The sequence below is a fragment of the Chrysoperla carnea genome, chromosome 1 (genome assembly GCF_905475395.1).
Source record: "Chrysoperla carnea chromosome 1, inChrCarn1.1, whole genome shotgun sequence".
In the NCBI taxonomy this organism is placed as follows: Eukaryota; Metazoa; Arthropoda; class Insecta; order Neuroptera; family Chrysopidae; genus Chrysoperla; species Chrysoperla carnea.
The window spans coordinates 51,685,961-51,707,030 of NC_058337.1; the positions used below are offsets into that span (position 1 = coordinate 51,685,961).

The window sequence follows — 21,070 nt, forward strand, 5'->3', positions numbered from 1 at the left end:
TACACCAATAAGGCATCAAAAGCGTACTAATTAAATAATGAGCCTGTCCATCAATTTTATTTTTTCAAAAACGATTTATTTTAAAAATAAATAATTAAAAATTGTAATCAAATTTCATTGTTGCCTTTCATAAACCTCGCAAAGATAATATTAATCTATCATTTTTTTATACTGTTGGATATTTCACTGTTAGTTAAGTAAACATTCAATTTGACATATTGTGAATTATTCAATTTTGAGTATTTATTATTTTTATTATTATCTTAATTTTAAAATAAATAAATTTGAAATCAAAGATATTTATACTCGCTCTCCTGTTTACGATAATTATAAATAAATCTAGGAAACCTTTTTACGTATGGGCCCAAAAAATTTATGTATATTATTTGAATAAAAGAACATACATACAAAGTTTATTTAAAAAAAAATCATTTTTATATGTGGACAGATTCATTGGAGTTATTCTATCAACAAATATAATCATTAACAATGATAATGATAAATGATAATTACATAATATAATTTTAATATAAATTGATTATTATTATAAATCATCTTGATCGGTAATGTTATCATCTGTAAATAAGAATTCACTTTCTGATAATAATACTTCTAAATCTGATTGGACGGTTGTTACATTTGTATCATTATTTAATAATAATTCATTATTATTTACAACAGTATTGTTAGTTGTTGGTGTTGTTGTCATTTTATTTGATTGTTGTTGTTTTATTTTCTCATTATTATCACTATTATTATTATTACTTGTTGTTGTAACATGTTGTTTACTCTTACCACCATTTTGTTTGTTATTAGTACTAACGATCATTAATTTATTATTATGTTTTTGTTTATTTTGTAATTTATTAAATTTCTTTAATTTAACACTAAATTTAAATGGAGGTTTATATATCACTTGTAAACTTATTTTATCTATATTTACATCATTTGCCCTACCGGCTGCGCCACTACCGTTACTGTTCATTCTTTTATATACATTTTTATTTTTGCTACTATTACTATTATTATTGTTTTTATTTAAAGATGTTAAATGTCCACTACTTTTACTTTTATTTACTTTTTTACTTTTTATTTTATTATTATTATTTGTTGTAGTTGTTACTAAATTATTTGGTGTTGATATTGATTTAGACATTTTGATTGGTTCTGCTGTTGGTGTAGGTAATAATTGAGATTTAATTAACCAATTTTGTACCTTATTAACAGGATCTAACGTTGCTGTGGATATTGTTGTTGTTGTATTGTTACCATCTAAATCAGTTGTTGTTAATAATGTTTTTTTAATATCTTTCTGTTGTAAACTATAATCTATTATTTTATTCTTTTTAGTTTTTTTATTCTTTACTTGTTCTTTTTGCTTATTTGATTTAATTGGAGTCGACGTAGACGTTTGTTGTTGTTTGTTACTTTTACTTTGTTTATTATTTTTAACAATATGATATTGTTTATTTGCTTTATTGTATTTTAATTTACGTTTCAATGCTAATTTTGTATGAACTATTGGGTGATTTATTGTATTCGTAGTTTTATTAGTTTTATTGTTATTACTTGTTGTTGTTGTTGTTGTTGCTGGCATATTTACATTATTATTATCATTTGTTGACGTTATTGTTGTTTGTTGTTTTGTTGTTGGTACAGCATGTTTACGATGTCTATTATTATTTTTATTATACTTAAAACGATGATGACTAGCACTAGCACTGTGATGATTGTTGTGATGTATAATTGTTGTTATTGTTTTTAATTTGTTATTTTGCTTTATTCCAAAATATTTTACAACGATAACCTATACAAAAATAAATTTTAATATTTTTATTCATAATATTAAATAATAGTTATCTACATGTATGCATGTATCTATTGTAAACGAACTACTGGGTCGATTTACATATTACACAAATCTACGACGAAAACACTTTAATGAGGCATATCATCGTTAGTTATAAATTTTGATTTTCTGAATTTGAATTTTAACTCATAATTGATTTATCACATCACGTTTCGTGAAATTTTAGCTTGAAGTAGAAAAACCCTGTTATTTTGTTATCTGTAACATCAAGAGGTAATTTGCTTCCAGAAAGTTCTTAACGGTATCTGAAAGAACTATCCTATCCCTTTAAAATATATATTTTGAATTATTTCAATTTTTTTTCTCCTTGAGAAAAGAAAATGATTTCGACATATTTAATCTTGAACAAACCAGTTTTTTATGTACATATTATTTGATTTCGAGGATTAAAAAAAAGATATTAAGGTATTTCCAGCATGGTATTTGCAGTTTCTATGTTAAAGCAATGGTACAATTTTTTTTTCGACAGAATTTAACGAAAAATTAAATTTAAGAATTTAATAATGCTTACTATTAATTCCCAAAGTTTCAGAAATTTTGACCGTTTAAAATGGGAAATAATTATGCCAACGTCCCAATTTCGATCAATTTACGTCAAAATTAATATCTCGAAAGTGAAAATTAATTTCTAAATTTTTTTTTTAGAATTGTATTGTATAAATATTTTTTTCTACTTTTTCTTCAATATATAATAATATCATAAAAAATAGTTGGAGAGACCGGACATTTTACATGCTTTAAATGGGACATGACCCTCAAAATCGCGAACTTTGTCTTTAAATATCTCGCGATCTAAACGGTCAAAAATTATGAAATTTTAGGAATTCATAAATAAAGCTATTATAAACCCGAGAAAAAAAATTCGGTCAAATCTGTCGAAAAGTGATTTCATGCTGGTACTACCTTAAAACAATTATAAATGGATTTTTAAGAAAGAAATGCATTATTTTCAGATGCCGTTAAGTCTTCTGGATTATTTTAATTCGAGGTGTTACAGATCGCGTAAAAAACGAGTTTTTCCACTTTTTAGATAAAATTTCTTCTAATGTTATGTTGAAATTTGGAAGTATAATACGAATTCAGCTAACTAAAATATACAAGATAAAGTTGCACCTGTGTTATTGTTAAATGATTAACAAATAAGATTTAGAATTACCCAGGTCATTGAAATTAAATGAAAAAACTAGATGAAATTACATGAGAAACTTCTAAAAGCCACGGTGACAATCACATCTATATGGTGATGATGTAAAAGCAAAATCCCAGTAGATACTTACAACATACACAAAATTGATACTGTGAGTTTTATTTAAACGGAATATAATAAAACAAAACACAGTGTGAGCATGCATTTTAAAATAAAATTAATTAATTAAATTTAATTAAAATTGTAAACAATTTATCAAGAATACTTCAATTGATATAACTCTTCTTCAATCAAAAATCAATTGATTATTTGATTTGATAATCAATAAATCAATACAAAATTTATGTTACTGAATTCTTTAAATTTAACTTTGAAAAATTAATTATAATGTATTATCAAGTGAGGAATCGAAGAATGGCTACGATAAACCCATCTTGATTACTGGAACTTTGCGCAGGGAATTCGACAGGCCATGTGCTCGTCTTAAACTTACTAGAGCACAGTTTAGAAGGCTGGTGGGACTCTTGACAGGACACTGTTGACTGAACTATCGCCTCTATTTTATATAGAGATAACATGGGGATCTCTAATGATTCCACTTGTAGAACCTGTATGGAGGATGGCGAAACATCCATACATGTTATTTGTACCTGCAGAGCGTTATATTAAGAATGTTCGAGTCCGAAACTTTGGACCCATCAACTCTGGGAGAGATCACGACGGAGAAGCTGTGGACTTTCTTCGTGGCATCCGACTTTGACATAATCCTACAGCTTCATCCGATTTTAATATCGCCTCTTACCGTCTTCGGATGACAGGTCGTTATCAGAGAGGGCACAGAGGACTCTTGGTCTAAGTATCAGGGTTTCTACTTCCGGTACCCCTATTTTGTTTTTATTATTATTATTATTCCAAGTAAATAAAATATTAGAATTTTTTTTTATCAGTTCAAAAGCAATTAAATTTGGCAATAAAGGGAAATGGAACATTCATATTTACTGATCGATCAATAGCAAAAATAAATTTTATAATATACATAGATAGTTAGATAGTCACACAGTACTCTATCATATCAGCGAAAACGGTTAAATTGAAGATATTGTTCATAGATTTAAAAAAAAATTAACTATCATAAACGTGAAGGAGCAAAGTTAGATTTGCTACGTGTTCAGGCACAGCAATATGAAAGGTGACATAACACTAGTAAAGATGGGTTGGCAAAGCAAGGTGTGGACAAAAATATCACGGAGGCGAATAACTCATCATTTACCATCGATCAGAGAACTTGAAAAATCGCAGGTAAAGTTACTTCAGTGAAACAAAAGGAGGAATAGCAGAATCGCGAAGATTGACACGTAGTTCAAACACAGTTGGTACCAGCTTAGTAAAGTAAATACTACGTCTTTGTTAAAACACAAGAAAAATCTTATATATAACCATTTGGATAAAACAGGAATTTATGCAGTCAGGGCGATCCTTCAGAAATGGAAAATTGATAACGAAAGCTACTGAAAGAAAATCAGCAAGGAGGATAAGAAGGTTTAGCACCTGCTGTAGCTTTTATATTACTATTCCAATGAAGTATTTTTGATACAAAGATAATATATGAAAAAGTATGTCTACGTATAATAGTACTTACCAGTAAAAAGATTGTAATAAAAACAATTGTAATAAAAATATACCAATAATGCCATAAATACTTTTGATAATTATTATCAGCTAATAGTATTTTACGTAGTGTAGCTAATGGACCAGATGGATCAACTTCACGACATTTTTGGAAGACATCACAATAACCATTATAATTATTACACGGTGTACCTGGTTTTGAATACATATCTGGTATATCGTATGGATATTGATTCCATTCAAACGACGATATACATTTGGATTCATTACCAGGCATTTTACAACATAGTTCGCAAGCTTTTAACAAATCCGCAGAGTTAGCAGGTGTACACTGGCATGATTCTAAACCATATGCCAAACATATCGAACCAGTACATTCACCCATATAACAGACAAACTCATCATTACATATCGTCTTGTTTGGTTTGGATATTGATTGTGGACATTGTGCTTGCAAACCATTACAATAAGCACTTGAACGGCATCCATTGTCATCACGACATTTATCACCAAACTTCAGTTCACAATCAACGGTACAACATGGACCTTGTGAAGGTGAGCAAACACTGTTTGTAGTCAATGTACAAGGTATATTTGATGAACCGTCATTGATTGTACTTGTACTAGAATGTTTACGTTGTGGATTACAACATTTATCATGGCAATCGTCTTCCCAACCACAATCACATTCTTCACCCTCTTCAACAACACCATTGCCACATAAAGATGTTTGTGGTACTGCAAAATTTAAATAATTATTAAATTCAATTATTTGGTGATTCTACGCTATAAAGTTGTTGCTAAAAGAAAACGCCATGAAATTTTTTTTTTTTTAAATTATGCTTTTATTTATACTTTATGCACTCCTGAAAAACGTGATTTTATATATTTTTACGAGGCACTAAGAGAGTATATCACATGTAGACTAATAGAAATAAACTATTGTTTAAAAAATTGAAAAAGTAGAAAACTTGCACGTTTTGAAAAATAGATGTTTAGGCTGTATTCAAGACTATAACGTCAAAAGAACTCATTAAAAATATTGAGCGTCTTCTTGGTACCCGAGATCAGCAATGTTATGTGTAATATTGAGATAGGTAAATTGATAAAGATTAAGCGGGAAAATCAATGTAAAAGGAATATGCCAAAAATTATAGTGTTGCATAGTCAGAAGTCTGTAGGTTCGAGATAAAAGATATAAAGCTTTTAAAATACAGGATGGGACACAAATACATGCCTTCCAAATTAATAACTCTAAATTCTGCAGAGTGACATTAAAAAATAGCAGATGGCAAACTAAAATAAGTACAGAAGCTCCATTATAATGGGATACAGTTTTCAAAAGGTTCCTTTAAACAAAGCTGGAAACTCTTCAAGTCATAGAAATTGTGAGAAATCTCTGTTGTGAGAGTATCTTATGGACCATACATGAAGGATAACGATAAGAAAATTTTCTATTTTCTTTACTCGATCGCAATTTTCAACTTTTATAGGTTTCAATTTTTTTTTCATGACTATTAAAGACCTTTTGGAGTAACTTTACCGTAATTATCAACTTACCTGTAAAACAACCATTTTTAATTGAACGAGCTTTATAATTTAATACTGGATTTATTGATTTTAAGCTACATGTTGAAAATTTATTATTATTCTTTTTATCGCCAGACGTAGCCCGTGCAAACATTATAAAATTACCATCTTCACCACCTGGAGTACATATCTCAGGATCATGCTGTTACAACAAATATATTATTCGAAAAGAGTGGTTCTTCCTGGATCCACGCCTGATGATTTTTAATTTTATAAATATGAGAAATAAACTTACCGGTGATCCAAAGTTATGACCTATTTCATGTGCTAAAGTAACATGTGATACAGCTGGTGGCACATGTTTACCATAATTTAATAATGTGATGATACCAGTATTCAATGATTTTAAACTACCACGATAATGCTGCAATATATAAAATTATTTTATGACTATAGGTCAAATTCCTTTTTTTACACGAATTTGAAATTATTTGATTAAAAAAATTGACCAAGTTCTAATAAAAATTGCAATCTGGTTGGATTATCCGCAAAATTAGACTGTATAAAAAAATATACAAAATTAGATTTGTAGACAGTATGCAATTGTATACCCTGTATGTATACAACCAAAATATTAAATGAACAAAATTTAACCTAAATTCCAAACAGTTGTATCTCTCCGAAAAATCATCGAACTTGTACTTTCTAATTTTGGAAGCTATTACTAAAAAATTTGTATCACTCTTTGTCGCTTTGGACGGAGTGTTGAAATTGTCATTATATTTTACAAAAATTTGTTAATACCACTCTAAATCTTGTTTATTTTTCTCGAATATGAGCCATAAAAAATTACCGTAGAAGCTTTTTGGGGGCAAAATATTCGCTTTCTTAGCTAAATTAACCCTTCTGGATTTAAAATCCTGTATCTTTAGAGATAATCATCGCACTAAAATTTATATTATATCATTCGACAACTTAAACTGCCTTCTTTTAAGCCCTGGCATATTGTTTTGTAAAAACTTTTATCACTCTCCCTCTTTTCGTGCCAAAAAAACAGAATTTTCCCATAATTATTTATTTATTATAATTAAATAAATATATTTTCAGGTGAAATAAATGAATGATGAAAACGGAATTAAATTATTCAGTATATTATTTGTTACTATATGATTACGTATTTATTAATTAATCTTACTTATTTTGCACTAAAACCTATCGGAAATAATACCTTACACGATGGTTAAAACTAAACTGAATATACCTACCCCATTCTTTTCACAGACACCGCCAGCATTTTTTAAGTCACCAGTCCATGCTAAACCTAGCGTGCCCATTTCAAAGTCTCTATAGGTAAACATGTATGCTAAACAAAATGCATCATAATCTTCCTCTGCAAAAATATTAAAAATAAATAAATTAGTAATTTATTGTGCAAGAGCGTGCAAAGTGATCTGGCAAATAAGAGCAGATTTAAATGGGTAAACTGCTTTACCCTTGTTATTTTGACAAATAGATAATTTCTTATTGCACATTTGGGCAATAAGCTACATACTTAACCGACATGATTTAGTAAAATTAATAAATGTATTTTTATTTACCTGAGAATATTTCTAAAAACTTTTCAACTCCATAATTGCTAGGAAATCGATACGATGGATCATTGAGTGCGTCAGTTGTGTGTACTTTAATACGCTTGATCATGAAAGTTATATTATCTGGTACACCATCTTGATTAAAATCTAAATATAAAGATAATAACTTATATTAATAGATTAATTTTATATATATATATAATACAGTGTGTCTACGGATGAATTTGACAAGAGGAAAATAATATTTTTATACGGCGAAGCTATTTTTTATAAAATTACTTGTTTGTCGATATAAAAATGAATATGTAAGAGAAATCATTACTTTGCAATCCAAATGCTGATATACAAGTTACTTTCGAGTTGTTGCTTGGAATTAAGTCCTATAGCACTCACGCCTATTATGCTTGGCACGTTATAATTCTCTGTAATTTTTCTTGCCAACTTAATCCGTGGACAACATTTATATCAATATTATTATATAATTGGGTACTAACCAGTTGTTTTGTATATTGAATTGACTCGTTGTACATGCCTTGTCATCACCTCAATACATGCTTCTTCACTTTGATACTTTTGATAGAATTGATGATCAGCTTGTAAATATAACATACAAGTTGTTTTGTTTGGATCAACACTTGTACTTGTACTTGATAATGTACGTTTATTTTTAGAATTATTAACCAATGAATCAGATATGTCATATAATATTGTATTATTGTATGTTTTATTTATTAATCCGCCATTTATTTGTGATTTCCTATAATTAATTATATCAATTAAATTAAATTCTTTATTTATATAATCAATAATATTTTTTATTAATAAAATTTATTCAAATTGACGGAAAATCGCAAAGTTCAGACCAAGTAAAAAAAAAAAAGACTAGAACTAATTTTCTGATGTTAAATCAATGAAAATCAGAAAATAGAGATAGAGATTTGAAAGACTTTTGTTATTAATTTAAAAGTTGCGTCTAAAGAGAATGGTCTGTCGAATGTAAATTTTCTCCTTCTCCTTTTTTATGCTGAAATATCAATTTTGTGCCGATTGTTATAGCTGTGAGCACCTTTACGCGCTTTTCTCTCCTTTTTTTTTATATCGGAATAAAAGGTTTTTAAGACTTTGAGCGCTTCTACTACCTGACCAAATTGAACTGAAGGGTTCAAAATTAATTTATTAATTGGGTTATGTTAAGGACCGCCACTCATTATTGACTCAATAATATTGATTATGTTAGATAGAAAATAGGTAAAGGTCTAGTCCAGAGATTCTTAAACTTATTTCGCCACCGCTCAATCCTCCTATAGGACTCTAGGACCACAAGGGGGCGTTATCGCCCACTGTGAAAAAGATTGATCTAGACCAAATGTACTCAGTTTTTAATAAAATAATTTTTGTCATATTTAAGGCGTAACCAATTCCGTCCGCGGTATCCTTAGGGTAGCGGGTTCGATTCCTGCCGTCGCAACAAGATTAATTTAATTAATAGTTGTGATGGGCTGGTGTAGTGCATGGTATATGCATGAAGGAGGTGCACTCAGCCTCTGAAATTGAGGAGCTGATAAATGAAATTATCAGCGGAAAAGTGGTAAAACACATATATGGTATCACAATGGGTTCTATAGCCTGAGTGTGTCCTTCGTGGACAACCAATATAACCTAACCTAACCGAACCTTTGGTCATATTTTGGTAGACAACATGATCGAAGTTTTTTCCTCGAATAATGCCAATATTATGCGCACGGGTTGTGTTAAGATGCGTTTCCAAATGTGTACCATATGCTCCGTTTTCTGAAAGTTTTGCCCGTAACAACATCGACGAATGAACTCTCCTCTTCAACTTTGCGTAGTTTCAAAAAATACCTTAGATGGACAATATCTGACTATCAGTTAAACGGTTTAGCCTCGCTCAATATACAAATATACACAGAGTTTTGGAAAAGTTTTTTTTCTGTTTCTTGCTGAATTAACTTATTGAAATAGTGACTGAATATCCCGTTTTGACATAATAGGATGTTTTCTTAATCGGAAAAAGAGTTTCTTGTTTTTATTGACTTTGTGACCAAACATAATGAACAAAAGTGAACCGTCCTTATCTTGGATGATTCCTGCGCACGGGTTTGATTAATATTTATTTACCAAAATTTCATTTTAATGAAAAATAGCCGGAGGTATAACTTGGTCCTTTGGTACCCTAATTTTTATTTTGAGTAAGAGATCATTTCTTTATGCTAAGATATTTCACCTTTTTTATTTCCATATATTTATTATATTTACAAAATAACTTTGCCCTCTTTAATATTTTTGTTTTTATGAGATATTATTAAAGTCACATTCCAATATAAATTCATATTTGACCACATCTTAGTAATAAATCACTAATAGTTCCTCTTACACATATGCTTATAATAAATTACCAAGTACTCACCGATTAAAAATATTTGTATTACTACCAGTACCAATGATTATATAATTTTTATCAATATTATTATTATGATTATAATTGTATGTTCTTGTTGTTCTTATTGTTCTTGTTGTTGTTGTTGTATGTGTATTATATACATCATCACCATTATCATGATCGTTTACATGATCAGATTGTAGTAACCACCTTTTAGTTCTTTCATGTTGTTGTTTTAAATGTAATAAATGTGATGCACAATCAAGGGTACTATTTTTATTATTTAAATGTAATGGATGTATAACATTACTTAATTTATATAAAATACTATGATATGTATCTGTAGACGTATTTACATATCTATGCAATGGTTCTATGTAATATGTATCTGTTTTAGTTTGTATTAAACCATCAAATAAACCATCAACTGTTATTATACCTTCAACGTGTGAGTCTAAATCATCTAAAAACAAAATCAATATATATTTATTACAATTAGATTTAATATTAAATTATCAAAATCAATTCACGATAGTACAGATGCTTATCAGCATACATTGGCAATTGTAACCACACCTTTAGAATTTCTTCCCAATAACGTAAAAAGTAAGTTTGAGACCGTAAATGAGCCATATAGGTTAATTTAGTCTTCTTAATCTCTAGTGATCTAGTGAAAGATTCTCGTAAAACGAAAAAAAAAACTAGAAATTTTGTTCGAAAATTTTCGATTGTTTTGATTTTTTAAATTTTTATAATGTATTAAAAATAATGCAATCACTGACATTCAACACTTTCTATAAAGGTGTTTTAACAATTAAGTCAATCAATTGTTTGTTTTCAATTGTTAAGATATACTTTAGTGGCTGAAATACTGTATGTATGATTTTTAATAGCAAAATCTATGATAATATTAGGCGCAGTTTTTCTTGGTGTGTAAAATAATTCATTTTTTTTTTTATGTTCTCGATTTAAAGTTTACGATGCCATAAATATAATGTTTTATATTTACTAGAGATATTCAAGGCAGAGCTATAAAATCTCGCCATTTTAAAGCAAATATATTTGGTATGTTATTAGTATAAAATATATAGTCAATCGTAAATTTATGATCATGCTGCATATGGCTGAACCATTATAAATTGTATTGGTATACCTAACTTTTACTCTAATATTTCATAATTTTTTATTTCACGTGATAGCAGCCAAAATAATTTTTTTTTTATTTGTTTTGAATGAATAATCCATTATTTTTTCGTCAAATTAAAAGATTTTAAAATTCTTAATCTATGCAGAAATCACTAAATATGACAATATTTTTCACACAGTCAAATAGACTATTATTTAGATATTTGCTGGTTCTTGGTTAATAAAATTGATTTAATGAGCCAGTATATCATACATAAAAACAAAATATTTATTGAGATAGGGCAGGCAGAAGCAATTTTATAGTTAGGAATATACAGTTAAGATTCAGTAACTATTAAAACTCCCACAATCACTATCGGAATATAAGCAATCTATCTATCGGAAAGTGGTTGCATATTATGTCTGAACAGCCTTGAGTTCAATTTTTAAACTGCATTTTCTCTTTTGGCAAAATTCCCTAAATTTTTCAAATCATAATTTTTTGACAAGTCCAAGTTATTACTTTAGTATAATAACAAACATATGTGTACAGATTCGTGTAATAAAACTGAACCAGACTAAATCGAAAAAGTTACTAACGCCTTTACAATTGACGTATATGTATGTCATTTTATTTATGCAAGGTATTCGAAAGACATGAAACAATATGAGAAAGGTAGATTATGGATAAGAAGTTCTTAAGAGACAAAATTTTAAGACTTTGAGCGTCTTTCGGTCACATAGCGCCTCGATAATAGGCTTTTAGTTATAGTTACTCTTAGATAGCCACGTGCATATATAACACGAATGTGGTGTCACACACATAACTGATATTCCCATATAATTGTTCCCTTGCGGATAAATAGGGATTTCTTCTAACAGTTTCTATCTCTAACAGTTTACAAGATAGGTCCTACGGACCCAAGATCCACTTGACTTATGTTGCTCATTTACGAACTCGACTTCACTTTTTACGTCCTAAGCACGCTATAAAAATCTCAGATTGATATATCTTTTCGTTCTTTAGTTATCGTGCTTACGAGCAGACAGACGGACAGTTAATTGATTTTATGAACACCTATACAAAAATTATTTTATTTCTATAATCTTTGTTTTATTTAAACAATTTTAATTTTATTAATACTAAGGTAGTTTGTTAACCAAATCAGATTTCTTATTGCCATAGTTCACGAGATATAATTAATTAAACTTATGCAAAACTATATGGGGTTTTATGAGTTAAGAAGGGCCATCATAAATAGGGATTAAAGTAAAAAAGTGTCTATCGAAAAGCAGCAAATAACAGTTCTAAAATTTACCAGAATTTTTTTTGGGTAGCAAAAGGATATTTGATGTGAATTTTTCTATCCTTCTCTATCAATTTATTTGGATTCTTTTCTTACTCTTACTCCTTTGATTACATCTTTTCAAACTTACTTTATATACAGAAATAATTCTCCTTATCTGTACCCTTCATAATGAATGTCCTTATTCAACCCAGAAGTCGGGGGTTTATAAACAATTGACGCTTGTGTAGCAAAAAGTATTTGATGTGAATTTCTCTATCCTTCTCTTACAATTTGTTTGACTAAGATTTTAAATTATTTTTAATGTGTATTAAATTGGTTGAATAAAATATTATATTGTGTTATTTCAATTCATTATAAATTTGTTTGTATCATTAGTTGTACAATTAAAAAATGATTGTTGATTTGACTAAGTAAGTGAATTTGGGTAACAAACTACCTTGATTGAGAAATTTATAAAATTAAAAATGATATATATAAGAACTTTTATCTCGGGTTCTGAAGATCGAAAAACGTGGGCTTGAATACCTATCTCTTTTCTACTGTTCGTGGCATTTGGGAAACTCTGGATATGTAGTCGACCCTAGTGGCTCAGTTGGTTGCAGCGTAACCAACTCCGTACGCGATAAGCTTAGAGTAGCAGGTTCGATTCCAACGGTCACACTAAAATTTAATTTAATTGATAGCTGTGATAGGCTAGTGTAGTGCATGGTATATTCATGAAAGGAGTGTACTCAACCTCTGAAAATAATTGAGGAGCTGATAAATGAAATTATCAGCGGAAAGGTGGTAAAACACATAATGGTATCACAATGGGTCCTATGGTCTAAGCCTTAGATCATATATTTTAAATAGTAGTGAATTTTCAAAGATCTAAGCGTGGCCCTCGTGGACAGTCAGTATAACCTAACCCAACATAACCTAACCTGGATATGTAAGAGTTGAAGTAGCTTATTTCAAATTTATAGATCAGTGTTATACATGTAAATGATACATTAATAATACAAACCTTGTAATGTTCCAACATATACTTTAGTTTTATCAAACTGTAATGCTTGATTTTTTGATATAATTTGTAAATCATTACTAAATATTGTATGGTCCATATGTAAATTTAAATGAAATGTTTTATTGTTCGTAAAAATTTTAAAATTTAATTTATTGAAATCATCGTAATTTTCATCGATACTTCTCTTATGCTGTTTTTGTAATAATTTTTTATTATAATAAACAATTTCATGTTCACGTATAAATTCATTTAAATTATTATGTTGTACTAAAATATAATAATTATATTAATTATTAAATTAAGTAATTAATTAAATTGCATTTGAAACTTACCTCCTTTATTTGTATTTATTATTGGTATCGATTGTACAACATTTATAAATATTAAAATAAATAATAATAATATATAATAATTATTATTATTTATATTTATCGTATTATATTTGTTTGATAACCATTTTGTATAATATTTATTAATATTATTATTATAAATAATTAAATTATAAATATTATGATTCAGATTCATAATAATCTTCTACTTCTAGTCTTTGTATTTATATTAATTAATAAATAATATAGAATTATATTATTATTATTATTATGGTACTTCATATGTAATATATAATATATATTCTTTTATTAAATCAAGTATTTATTTAATTAAATTAAATTTTTAATATTATATTTATAATATATATATATAGTACACATTTATATATTTACATACAATACACTGACACTAATATTATACAGGTAACATAATGTTTACTGTTTATTTATTTATATTATATATTAATAAAATATAATATCAATATATTACATGAATGAATTAATTAATCTTTATTAAAATGATAATAATAAATAAATATTAATATTTGATGATAATAATTACATTACATTGCACATGATTTAATAACAAAAGATAAATAAATTCACTAATGGTACATACATCAGGTAGAGTTTAGTCATGGTTTTTTGTATTCTATCTGTATTCTGTAATATTATTGTGAAGGTGGTTTTATATCAATGTATGTGTGTGTACGTACAACTACAGTTACCTTATACTGACTATTCATAGATGTATTCAATAAGGACTACTACTGCTCACATGTCTCTAGGCGCCAGTTAAATTCAAGGTCATCATATGTCATATCCCACATTAACCCCAACAATTTTTTATACAGAACCATTTTTCGTATTTTAAAATCCTAACGAATTATTTTACCGAATCTATACTCTTGAGACACTCTGTATAAGACTTTTGTTTTAAACCCTGACGCAAAAAAGAGGTGTGTTGATAAGTTTGATCGCTATGTGTGTGTGTCTGTCTATGGCACCGTAACTCTTAAATGGGTTAATCGAATTAGGCTTTTTCCACTGAAGATTAAAAAAAATCCTCTAGATGGCAGGATATATTTGCACCCCTTTTAGTGTAGCCATCTAGCGAATCTTTTTTTAATCTTCTGAGTAATAAGTCTAATTAAAGCATTATATTTTTTAAATAATACTAATAAAATTTTTTAACTAACTATAGAAGACAAATTATAAACATCATATTATCATTAAATCCGGACATACAATAAGTAATAATTCCAGTCTTTTTTCCTCTGAAGATTAAAAAAGATCCGCTAGATGGCAACACTAGGAGGGGGGGGGTACAAATATATGCCGCGATCTAGAGGATCTTTCTTTTAATCTTCAGCTGTTTATGTTATGTTTAAAAAAAATCTGTTTAATTTGGAGAGAGCTACGAAAAAAAAACTCCGTAGCTTTTGAGAGTTTTTAAAAATTTTGTAAATTTCACATGTTATAAACACACTCGGGATGGATTAATGTTCATGGTATTACCAAAACTTTTTTCTTACATATTTTTATGTATTGTAATCAATTTTCGAAGTGCGTAGTTTAATAATAATGGTAATAATGAAAATCATTATCTTACAATAGTTTTCGAGCAAAAGTTTTATTCGTTTTATGTCAAAAATTGTATGAATTTCGATCATTAATTGAATCAATATCGCAATGACAGAGTTTAAGGTTTTAAAATAAGTTTTATTTAACGCCTTGAAATCGTTAATCTTCAGTATATGTTTGAGTAAACTTTTTTTTGACAAATACAAATTTGGGAAAAAAAATTCTATATTAAATAGTTTTTTTTTAAACATAAAAGATATCCAGCTTTTTTTTTTATAAGCAATTGTTTTATTTAATTTTTGGCAAAAAGTGTCTCTTTTAAATTTTTTTTAATGTCCTACCTTTTCTAAATTAATTTTTGGCAAAAAGTAAATTAAATACTTCTTTTAATATACCCATAACTTTTCAATAATATGAGATAAAAAAAAAAATTGTTAATTGCAAAGATTTAAAAATTTACAAAAAAATTTGCGTTCTAAAAATAAACAAAAGTAAAGAAAAATTTTTCTTTAGCCATAGACATCCGTAGGCTACTAGTTAGTTTTTGTTGTTGTAAACTATTTTTATGAATAAAGACTTATTATTATTATAATTATTATTATTACTAAAATTGACTTCGCACTTTTATAAATATTCGCACACAATTATAAATATGTAATTCAAACTCATTATTTTGTGTGGTTGTACCCAGTGGTGGATTTACACTAGGGGCAATCGGGGCTAGTGCCCAGGGCGGCAAATTTTCTAGGGCGGCAAAATTTGGAAAGTGAGAAAACATTTTCTATACAATATATAATTAACTAATTCTTTTAAATAAACATTTCATCTTTCAAGAAATATAATTTATGCATTATGTATCAAATTAAAATTTTGTATATTATGATATAGCAAATTTAAGTGAAAACTATTAAAATAGTTTAATTAATTTATTTCCAATAAGATATCAAAACTATTAAAATAAAATTTCAGTCATAGGGCGGCATTTTCTTCAGTGCCCCAGGGCGGCAGAATTTTAAATCCGGCCCTGGTTGTACCAATAACAAAAATCTGCAAAATAGCTGATACGGCCTACAGGGCCTAAAATTTACATATGAAAAGTAAAATACTACAATCAAGTTAGGCTTTGTATAAAGTAGTTGATTAGTTTTTTGCCTCTGTCAAGTACTAATGGATATAAAATATTATAATAATTAGTAACTGGTGGTCCATTTTAGATGTCCATAGTATACTACCCTATTACCATAATCATACTGACTTACCATCCATTCACATTTATACTTACTTCAAACTTGTATTTTTCATATTATGACGTCATTATTATGAACTAATACTTAGTTAAGACTAAAACAACGATATAAATAAAAATATACTAGTTAGATTCTAACTAAAAATAATTTTATTATTCAAAAAGTATATAAAAAATAAGATATTTTTGTTTTTTTTTATATTCTAATCATAAACTAGTTGTAAGAAAATAATAACGCCGTCACTTGCTAGATGGCATTCATATTTTTTACCTATTTCATTACCAGCTTATTTTAATTACAGTGTAGCCTAAGGAAATCATCATATTGCAAACCAAAATTTACCGGATTAATCATCAGGTGGAGTAGGTAACTACCTAGTGACCCCGCATTGACTAAGTGCCCTGGGGAGTAACGATAAATTTTTCTGAGGGGTCCCAAGTTAATTAATGAAAAAAAAATAGGGAGAAAAAGAAAATTTTTATCAGAAGGTCCCACACAAGAGGAAGGGTCCCTAGTTGATTTAGGAAGTCTCCCGTTTTCATAACGCTTAGGGGTTCCGTAAAATTGCATTGCCTATGGGCCACGACATGTGTTAATCCGGCACTACCAAAATAGATAAGCAATTCATTTTCTGATTATATTAGTTTTTAATATCATAATCAAAAATTTTAGAGCACCCACATCTTGAGTTTGCCTCGCTAAGACCCCTTGAAGGAAAGTTATCACGGTGCGCATTATTTTAACGAAAATTAACCTAGTCCATTAAAATTAATGTTTACCGAAAAAAATTAATATAAATTAAAAAGAAATGTGTTTGAGTTTGTATTCAAGTATATGAGAATCAAAACTTGAGCATTTAAATCTATTTCAATTACCGCTTTATAATTCCTTAAAATTAAAAATTTACATATTAATTTTAACGAAATCAAGAAAACAACTTTTTCTGAATTTTTATAATTTGTTTATATTTTTTGTTAAAAAATTACAAGAACTGTTTTTTTCTTTCGATTATAGGTTACTTATTTTTCAAAGGGGGTAACTGCTTTGATTGCCCACCCCCCTCTGAATTCGCGTTTGAATAGACTTACATAAACTTTTCGGAAATCGTTTGGAATGCTTTTAAAAGGGCTAATAATAGTTTTTATTTTTTTATTTGACGTAATATTCATTTTTATAATATTAGCATATTTTTTACAAAAAATCAAAAGTCGTATTCGATTACTAGGATTTGATACTTATAATATATATTATATCTCTTTAGTTATTTATATTATTTAGCTGTAAACTGGTTTTTAAGTTTACAGCTAAATAATTTTTATATGCTTTTTTATTGAAAAATCATCACGTTCATTTTGTTTTATTTTGTTCTTTTTATTTTTATTATTTTTATTTTTTTTAAACTTTTTTAATAAAATTGCTTTACCTTTTGCTGTAACAAATTGACTAAGCAAAGGTTCTTTGATTAAACGTTGGAGATAACGCTTCCTTAAACTTTTCCATTTACGATTTGGAAAAATAGCCATCTCCATTTCCTGCCATATCTTTTTACCAACAACTTCACCTTCATAATTATGTATTAAAATATATTTATATATTTCTCGATCCTCAAATGGTTCAAATTGAGAAAATGGTTCAAAACTACAAAAATTAATAAGATTACCAACAATCACAATAATTTTAAATAACATTATAATATTGAATGATTGACTAATGAACTTGATTATTGTGTGTATCCAGTTTTTGACCAAAGGAGAGGGGAGGAGGTAGTTCAGGTCCAGTGGGAACTCTTATTACCGATTATAATTTTTCAATTCAATTTGGATTACGTAGATACTGAAGAAATCTTTAGATAACAACTGACTGAAGGATGGTTGCTTTAGGTTTCTTACAAGTTCAAATTAATTCAAAAAATACTTACATGGATTTTGAATACTGAAACAAAACAAATATTTTCAATCCAATGTTTTATGTTATTCAAATTGTAAAATTTAAATCCATCATTTAGTTGCATTAGTGTGCAAACTTTTTCCTTCCGTGACCAATTCATTAAGTATAAAATTTTCTTCTGACTCGTGGAGCCATGGATAAGTAGTAAGCATTTTTCAATTGTCAAATAATATTTTTGAAAATCAGACAACCGAAAAAAAAACTTCATACATACTAGTCCACAGTTCTAGCAGCCGCGCATGTAGGGAGGAGGGGCAAACCGATGAATTCGCCGAAAATTATAATATAATGCGTTTGAAAAAGATATTCAAACGCCCAGTTGGCTTTTGAACACATCCTAAGTTGATTTATGTACGCGGGGCTCGATCTAGCTATTTAGCCGCTCTGGGCAAAAATAATATTTGCCGCCCTTTAAACTCATACCATATGCAAGGTGTCTTTTTTAAGTTGGCATATGCTTGAAACTCGATAAATTCGATCGAGAAAAATGCTTCAACTAAAAATATTAATGCAAAGGGACACATCTTATACCGGCATCGAATTCTATCTAAGTTTTCAGGTTCAATTTTAACGTCACTCTGATTCATAACTGACAAACATTAGATTAACGCTTTAAATTAGAAAGTTGTTCTTTATAAATACTAAACATTTTTTTGTAAACCGAATAGTTAAGACAGTAATTGATAGCAAAAAACCTAACTTTTTGTGCGTTTGTTTATTCAATTTGAACAAAAATGGTCTTTATAGAAAAACGAAACATTTTTATTGGATTTATTGGAAAATCGTTTTTGCCTAAACTGTACGGTTTGCGGAAAAATGATAACTTTCTAATTTAAAGTGTTAATCTATCGATTACCAGTTATGGAGTAGAGTGAGCTTGAGAACCTATGTCCTCCCCCCATGTATCGGACGCTGTATGAACGTATGTTCCCCTGTTGGATTCAAGGATCTGTAGGTACATGGAGCCGATCTAGCACGAAAATATTCAAAAGAATAGAATGCAGTTAATTTTTGCCAAAAACTTGCCTATTTAAAGAACTAGTGCAAAAAGCGTTTCATAATGTTAGTATAGCTTTAAGAATTTGCAAGCGAAGCTTCAACAAACTACAAATAATTAAAACCTTTCCCATATTTAATTTTATGTCTCACAAATTAAAATTATTAGCTAATAGATAATATTAAAGAGTAATTATTTTCCCACAAAAATGCCACCCAGAAAAAACTTAGATTCGCGAAGATGAGTACCGTTGTTTTAGACTATGAAATGTTATTTTTCGAAGTTCTCAACTACAAAAATATTAAAGACCCCTGTTTAATTTTTTTTAATTTCAGCTCGTTAAGTATAAAATTCTTCTTAACTTTTGTTAAAATAAATTACATCTGTCTGTCTATAGCCAATACAACGCCATGCGGCGTCAATTATGCGCTTAACAATCATCAATAGGAAAAAATCAAAAGATACTATTATGTTGAAATTAATATTTTACCTTCCGTTTTATATCACAGAGTTTACTCTCTTCTATAATAAATTCGTGTATTGTTTCCAGTCGATTCTTGTTTGGTTTTCGAGTATGTCTTTCTATTGCCCATTCTGTTACTGATCCCCACTTTTGTTTATTATTCGGATGTTGTAAGTTAACTGATTTTTCTAGATTCTTCAGTTCATCTTTATTGAATCTTATAATTCCATGTATGTCCATTATCCGAGCATACAAATGAAAAAATTATTTACTTCCTAAAAGTATCAGCAAGAATTAGCGAGGAGTAACAACAAATCAGTAGAGTAGATAAGTAGGTACCAGGTATATTGTATGAGAGAGGCTATTACCACCAGCCACGGATATTCATGCCTTTAAGGATCACAAGGTGAACGCAGGGGCCAAAAACCCGCAGACGTGTGCTAACTCGAATCCATTAAAGGCATGGCCAATCCGTGCATCACAGGATGAGACCATACGAGATAAAATTATCAATCCGAGACACGGCTAGTATAGGCACGGATATATTATATACATATTAGTTAGGTAAATAACTTATGGGCACGGATATCCGTAGCTGGTGGTAATAGACACTACGATATTGTATGTATCAGGAAAGTAGGTAATTACGACATACGATATATTAGCTAATTCATACGAGTCAAAATACGTATTTATAATATAAAAAATTGATCTAGATATTAGGGTGAATTTGAAATTTTAAAAATTGTTAGTAAAATTAGAAATTTTCATTAGACTCACAAAATAATCTTTTATTCCATAATAAAGCATGTGACAGTGAATTGAAAATATTAAAAACATGTTAGTTTATACTTTTATAATAATTTAAAAACAAAATATGATCGCCTTGACAT

General features: G+C 28.5%; 2 protein-coding genes across 4 annotated transcripts; both read right to left on the reverse strand.

The window, feature by feature from the left end:
- Window positions 1-544: 544 nt before the first annotated feature.
- LOC123305777 (disintegrin and metalloproteinase domain-containing protein 10-like) lies at window positions 545-14,685 on the reverse strand. The gene is made up of 10 exons (XM_044887603.1): window positions 14,668-14,685; window positions 13,611-13,800; window positions 10,197-10,632; window positions 8,263-8,471; window positions 7,775-7,915; window positions 7,442-7,566; window positions 6,472-6,600; window positions 6,207-6,378; window positions 4,657-5,384; window positions 545-1,807 (listed from the first exon to the last, which is right to left on the reverse strand). Exons 1-10 carry the CDS (start codon window positions 14,683-14,685, stop codon window positions 545-547), a joined length of 3,411 nt encoding a protein of 1,136 aa, XP_044743538.1.
- A 3,086-nt stretch (window positions 14,686-17,771) lies between these two features.
- On the reverse strand, window positions 17,772-21,028 carry LOC123305778. Of its 3 annotated transcripts, none has more exons than XM_044887601.1 (4): window positions 20,958-21,028; window positions 20,205-20,452; window positions 18,689-18,702; window positions 17,772-18,408 (listed from the first exon to the last, which is right to left on the reverse strand). In XM_044887601.1, exons 2-4 carry the CDS (start codon window positions 20,415-20,417, stop codon window positions 18,075-18,077), a joined length of 561 nt encoding a protein of 186 aa, XP_044743536.1. In that variant the 5' UTR covers window positions 20,418-20,452; window positions 20,958-21,028; the 3' UTR covers window positions 17,772-18,074. The 3 variants fall into 3 exon arrangements, with proteins under 3 accessions (XP_044743536.1, XP_044743537.1, XP_044743535.1); XM_044887602.1 differs by lacking the exon at window positions 20,958-21,028 and adding an exon at window positions 20,833-20,854; XM_044887600.1 differs by lacking the exon at window positions 20,958-21,028 and adding an exon at window positions 20,517-20,793.
- Window positions 21,029-21,070: the final 42 nt, after the last annotated feature.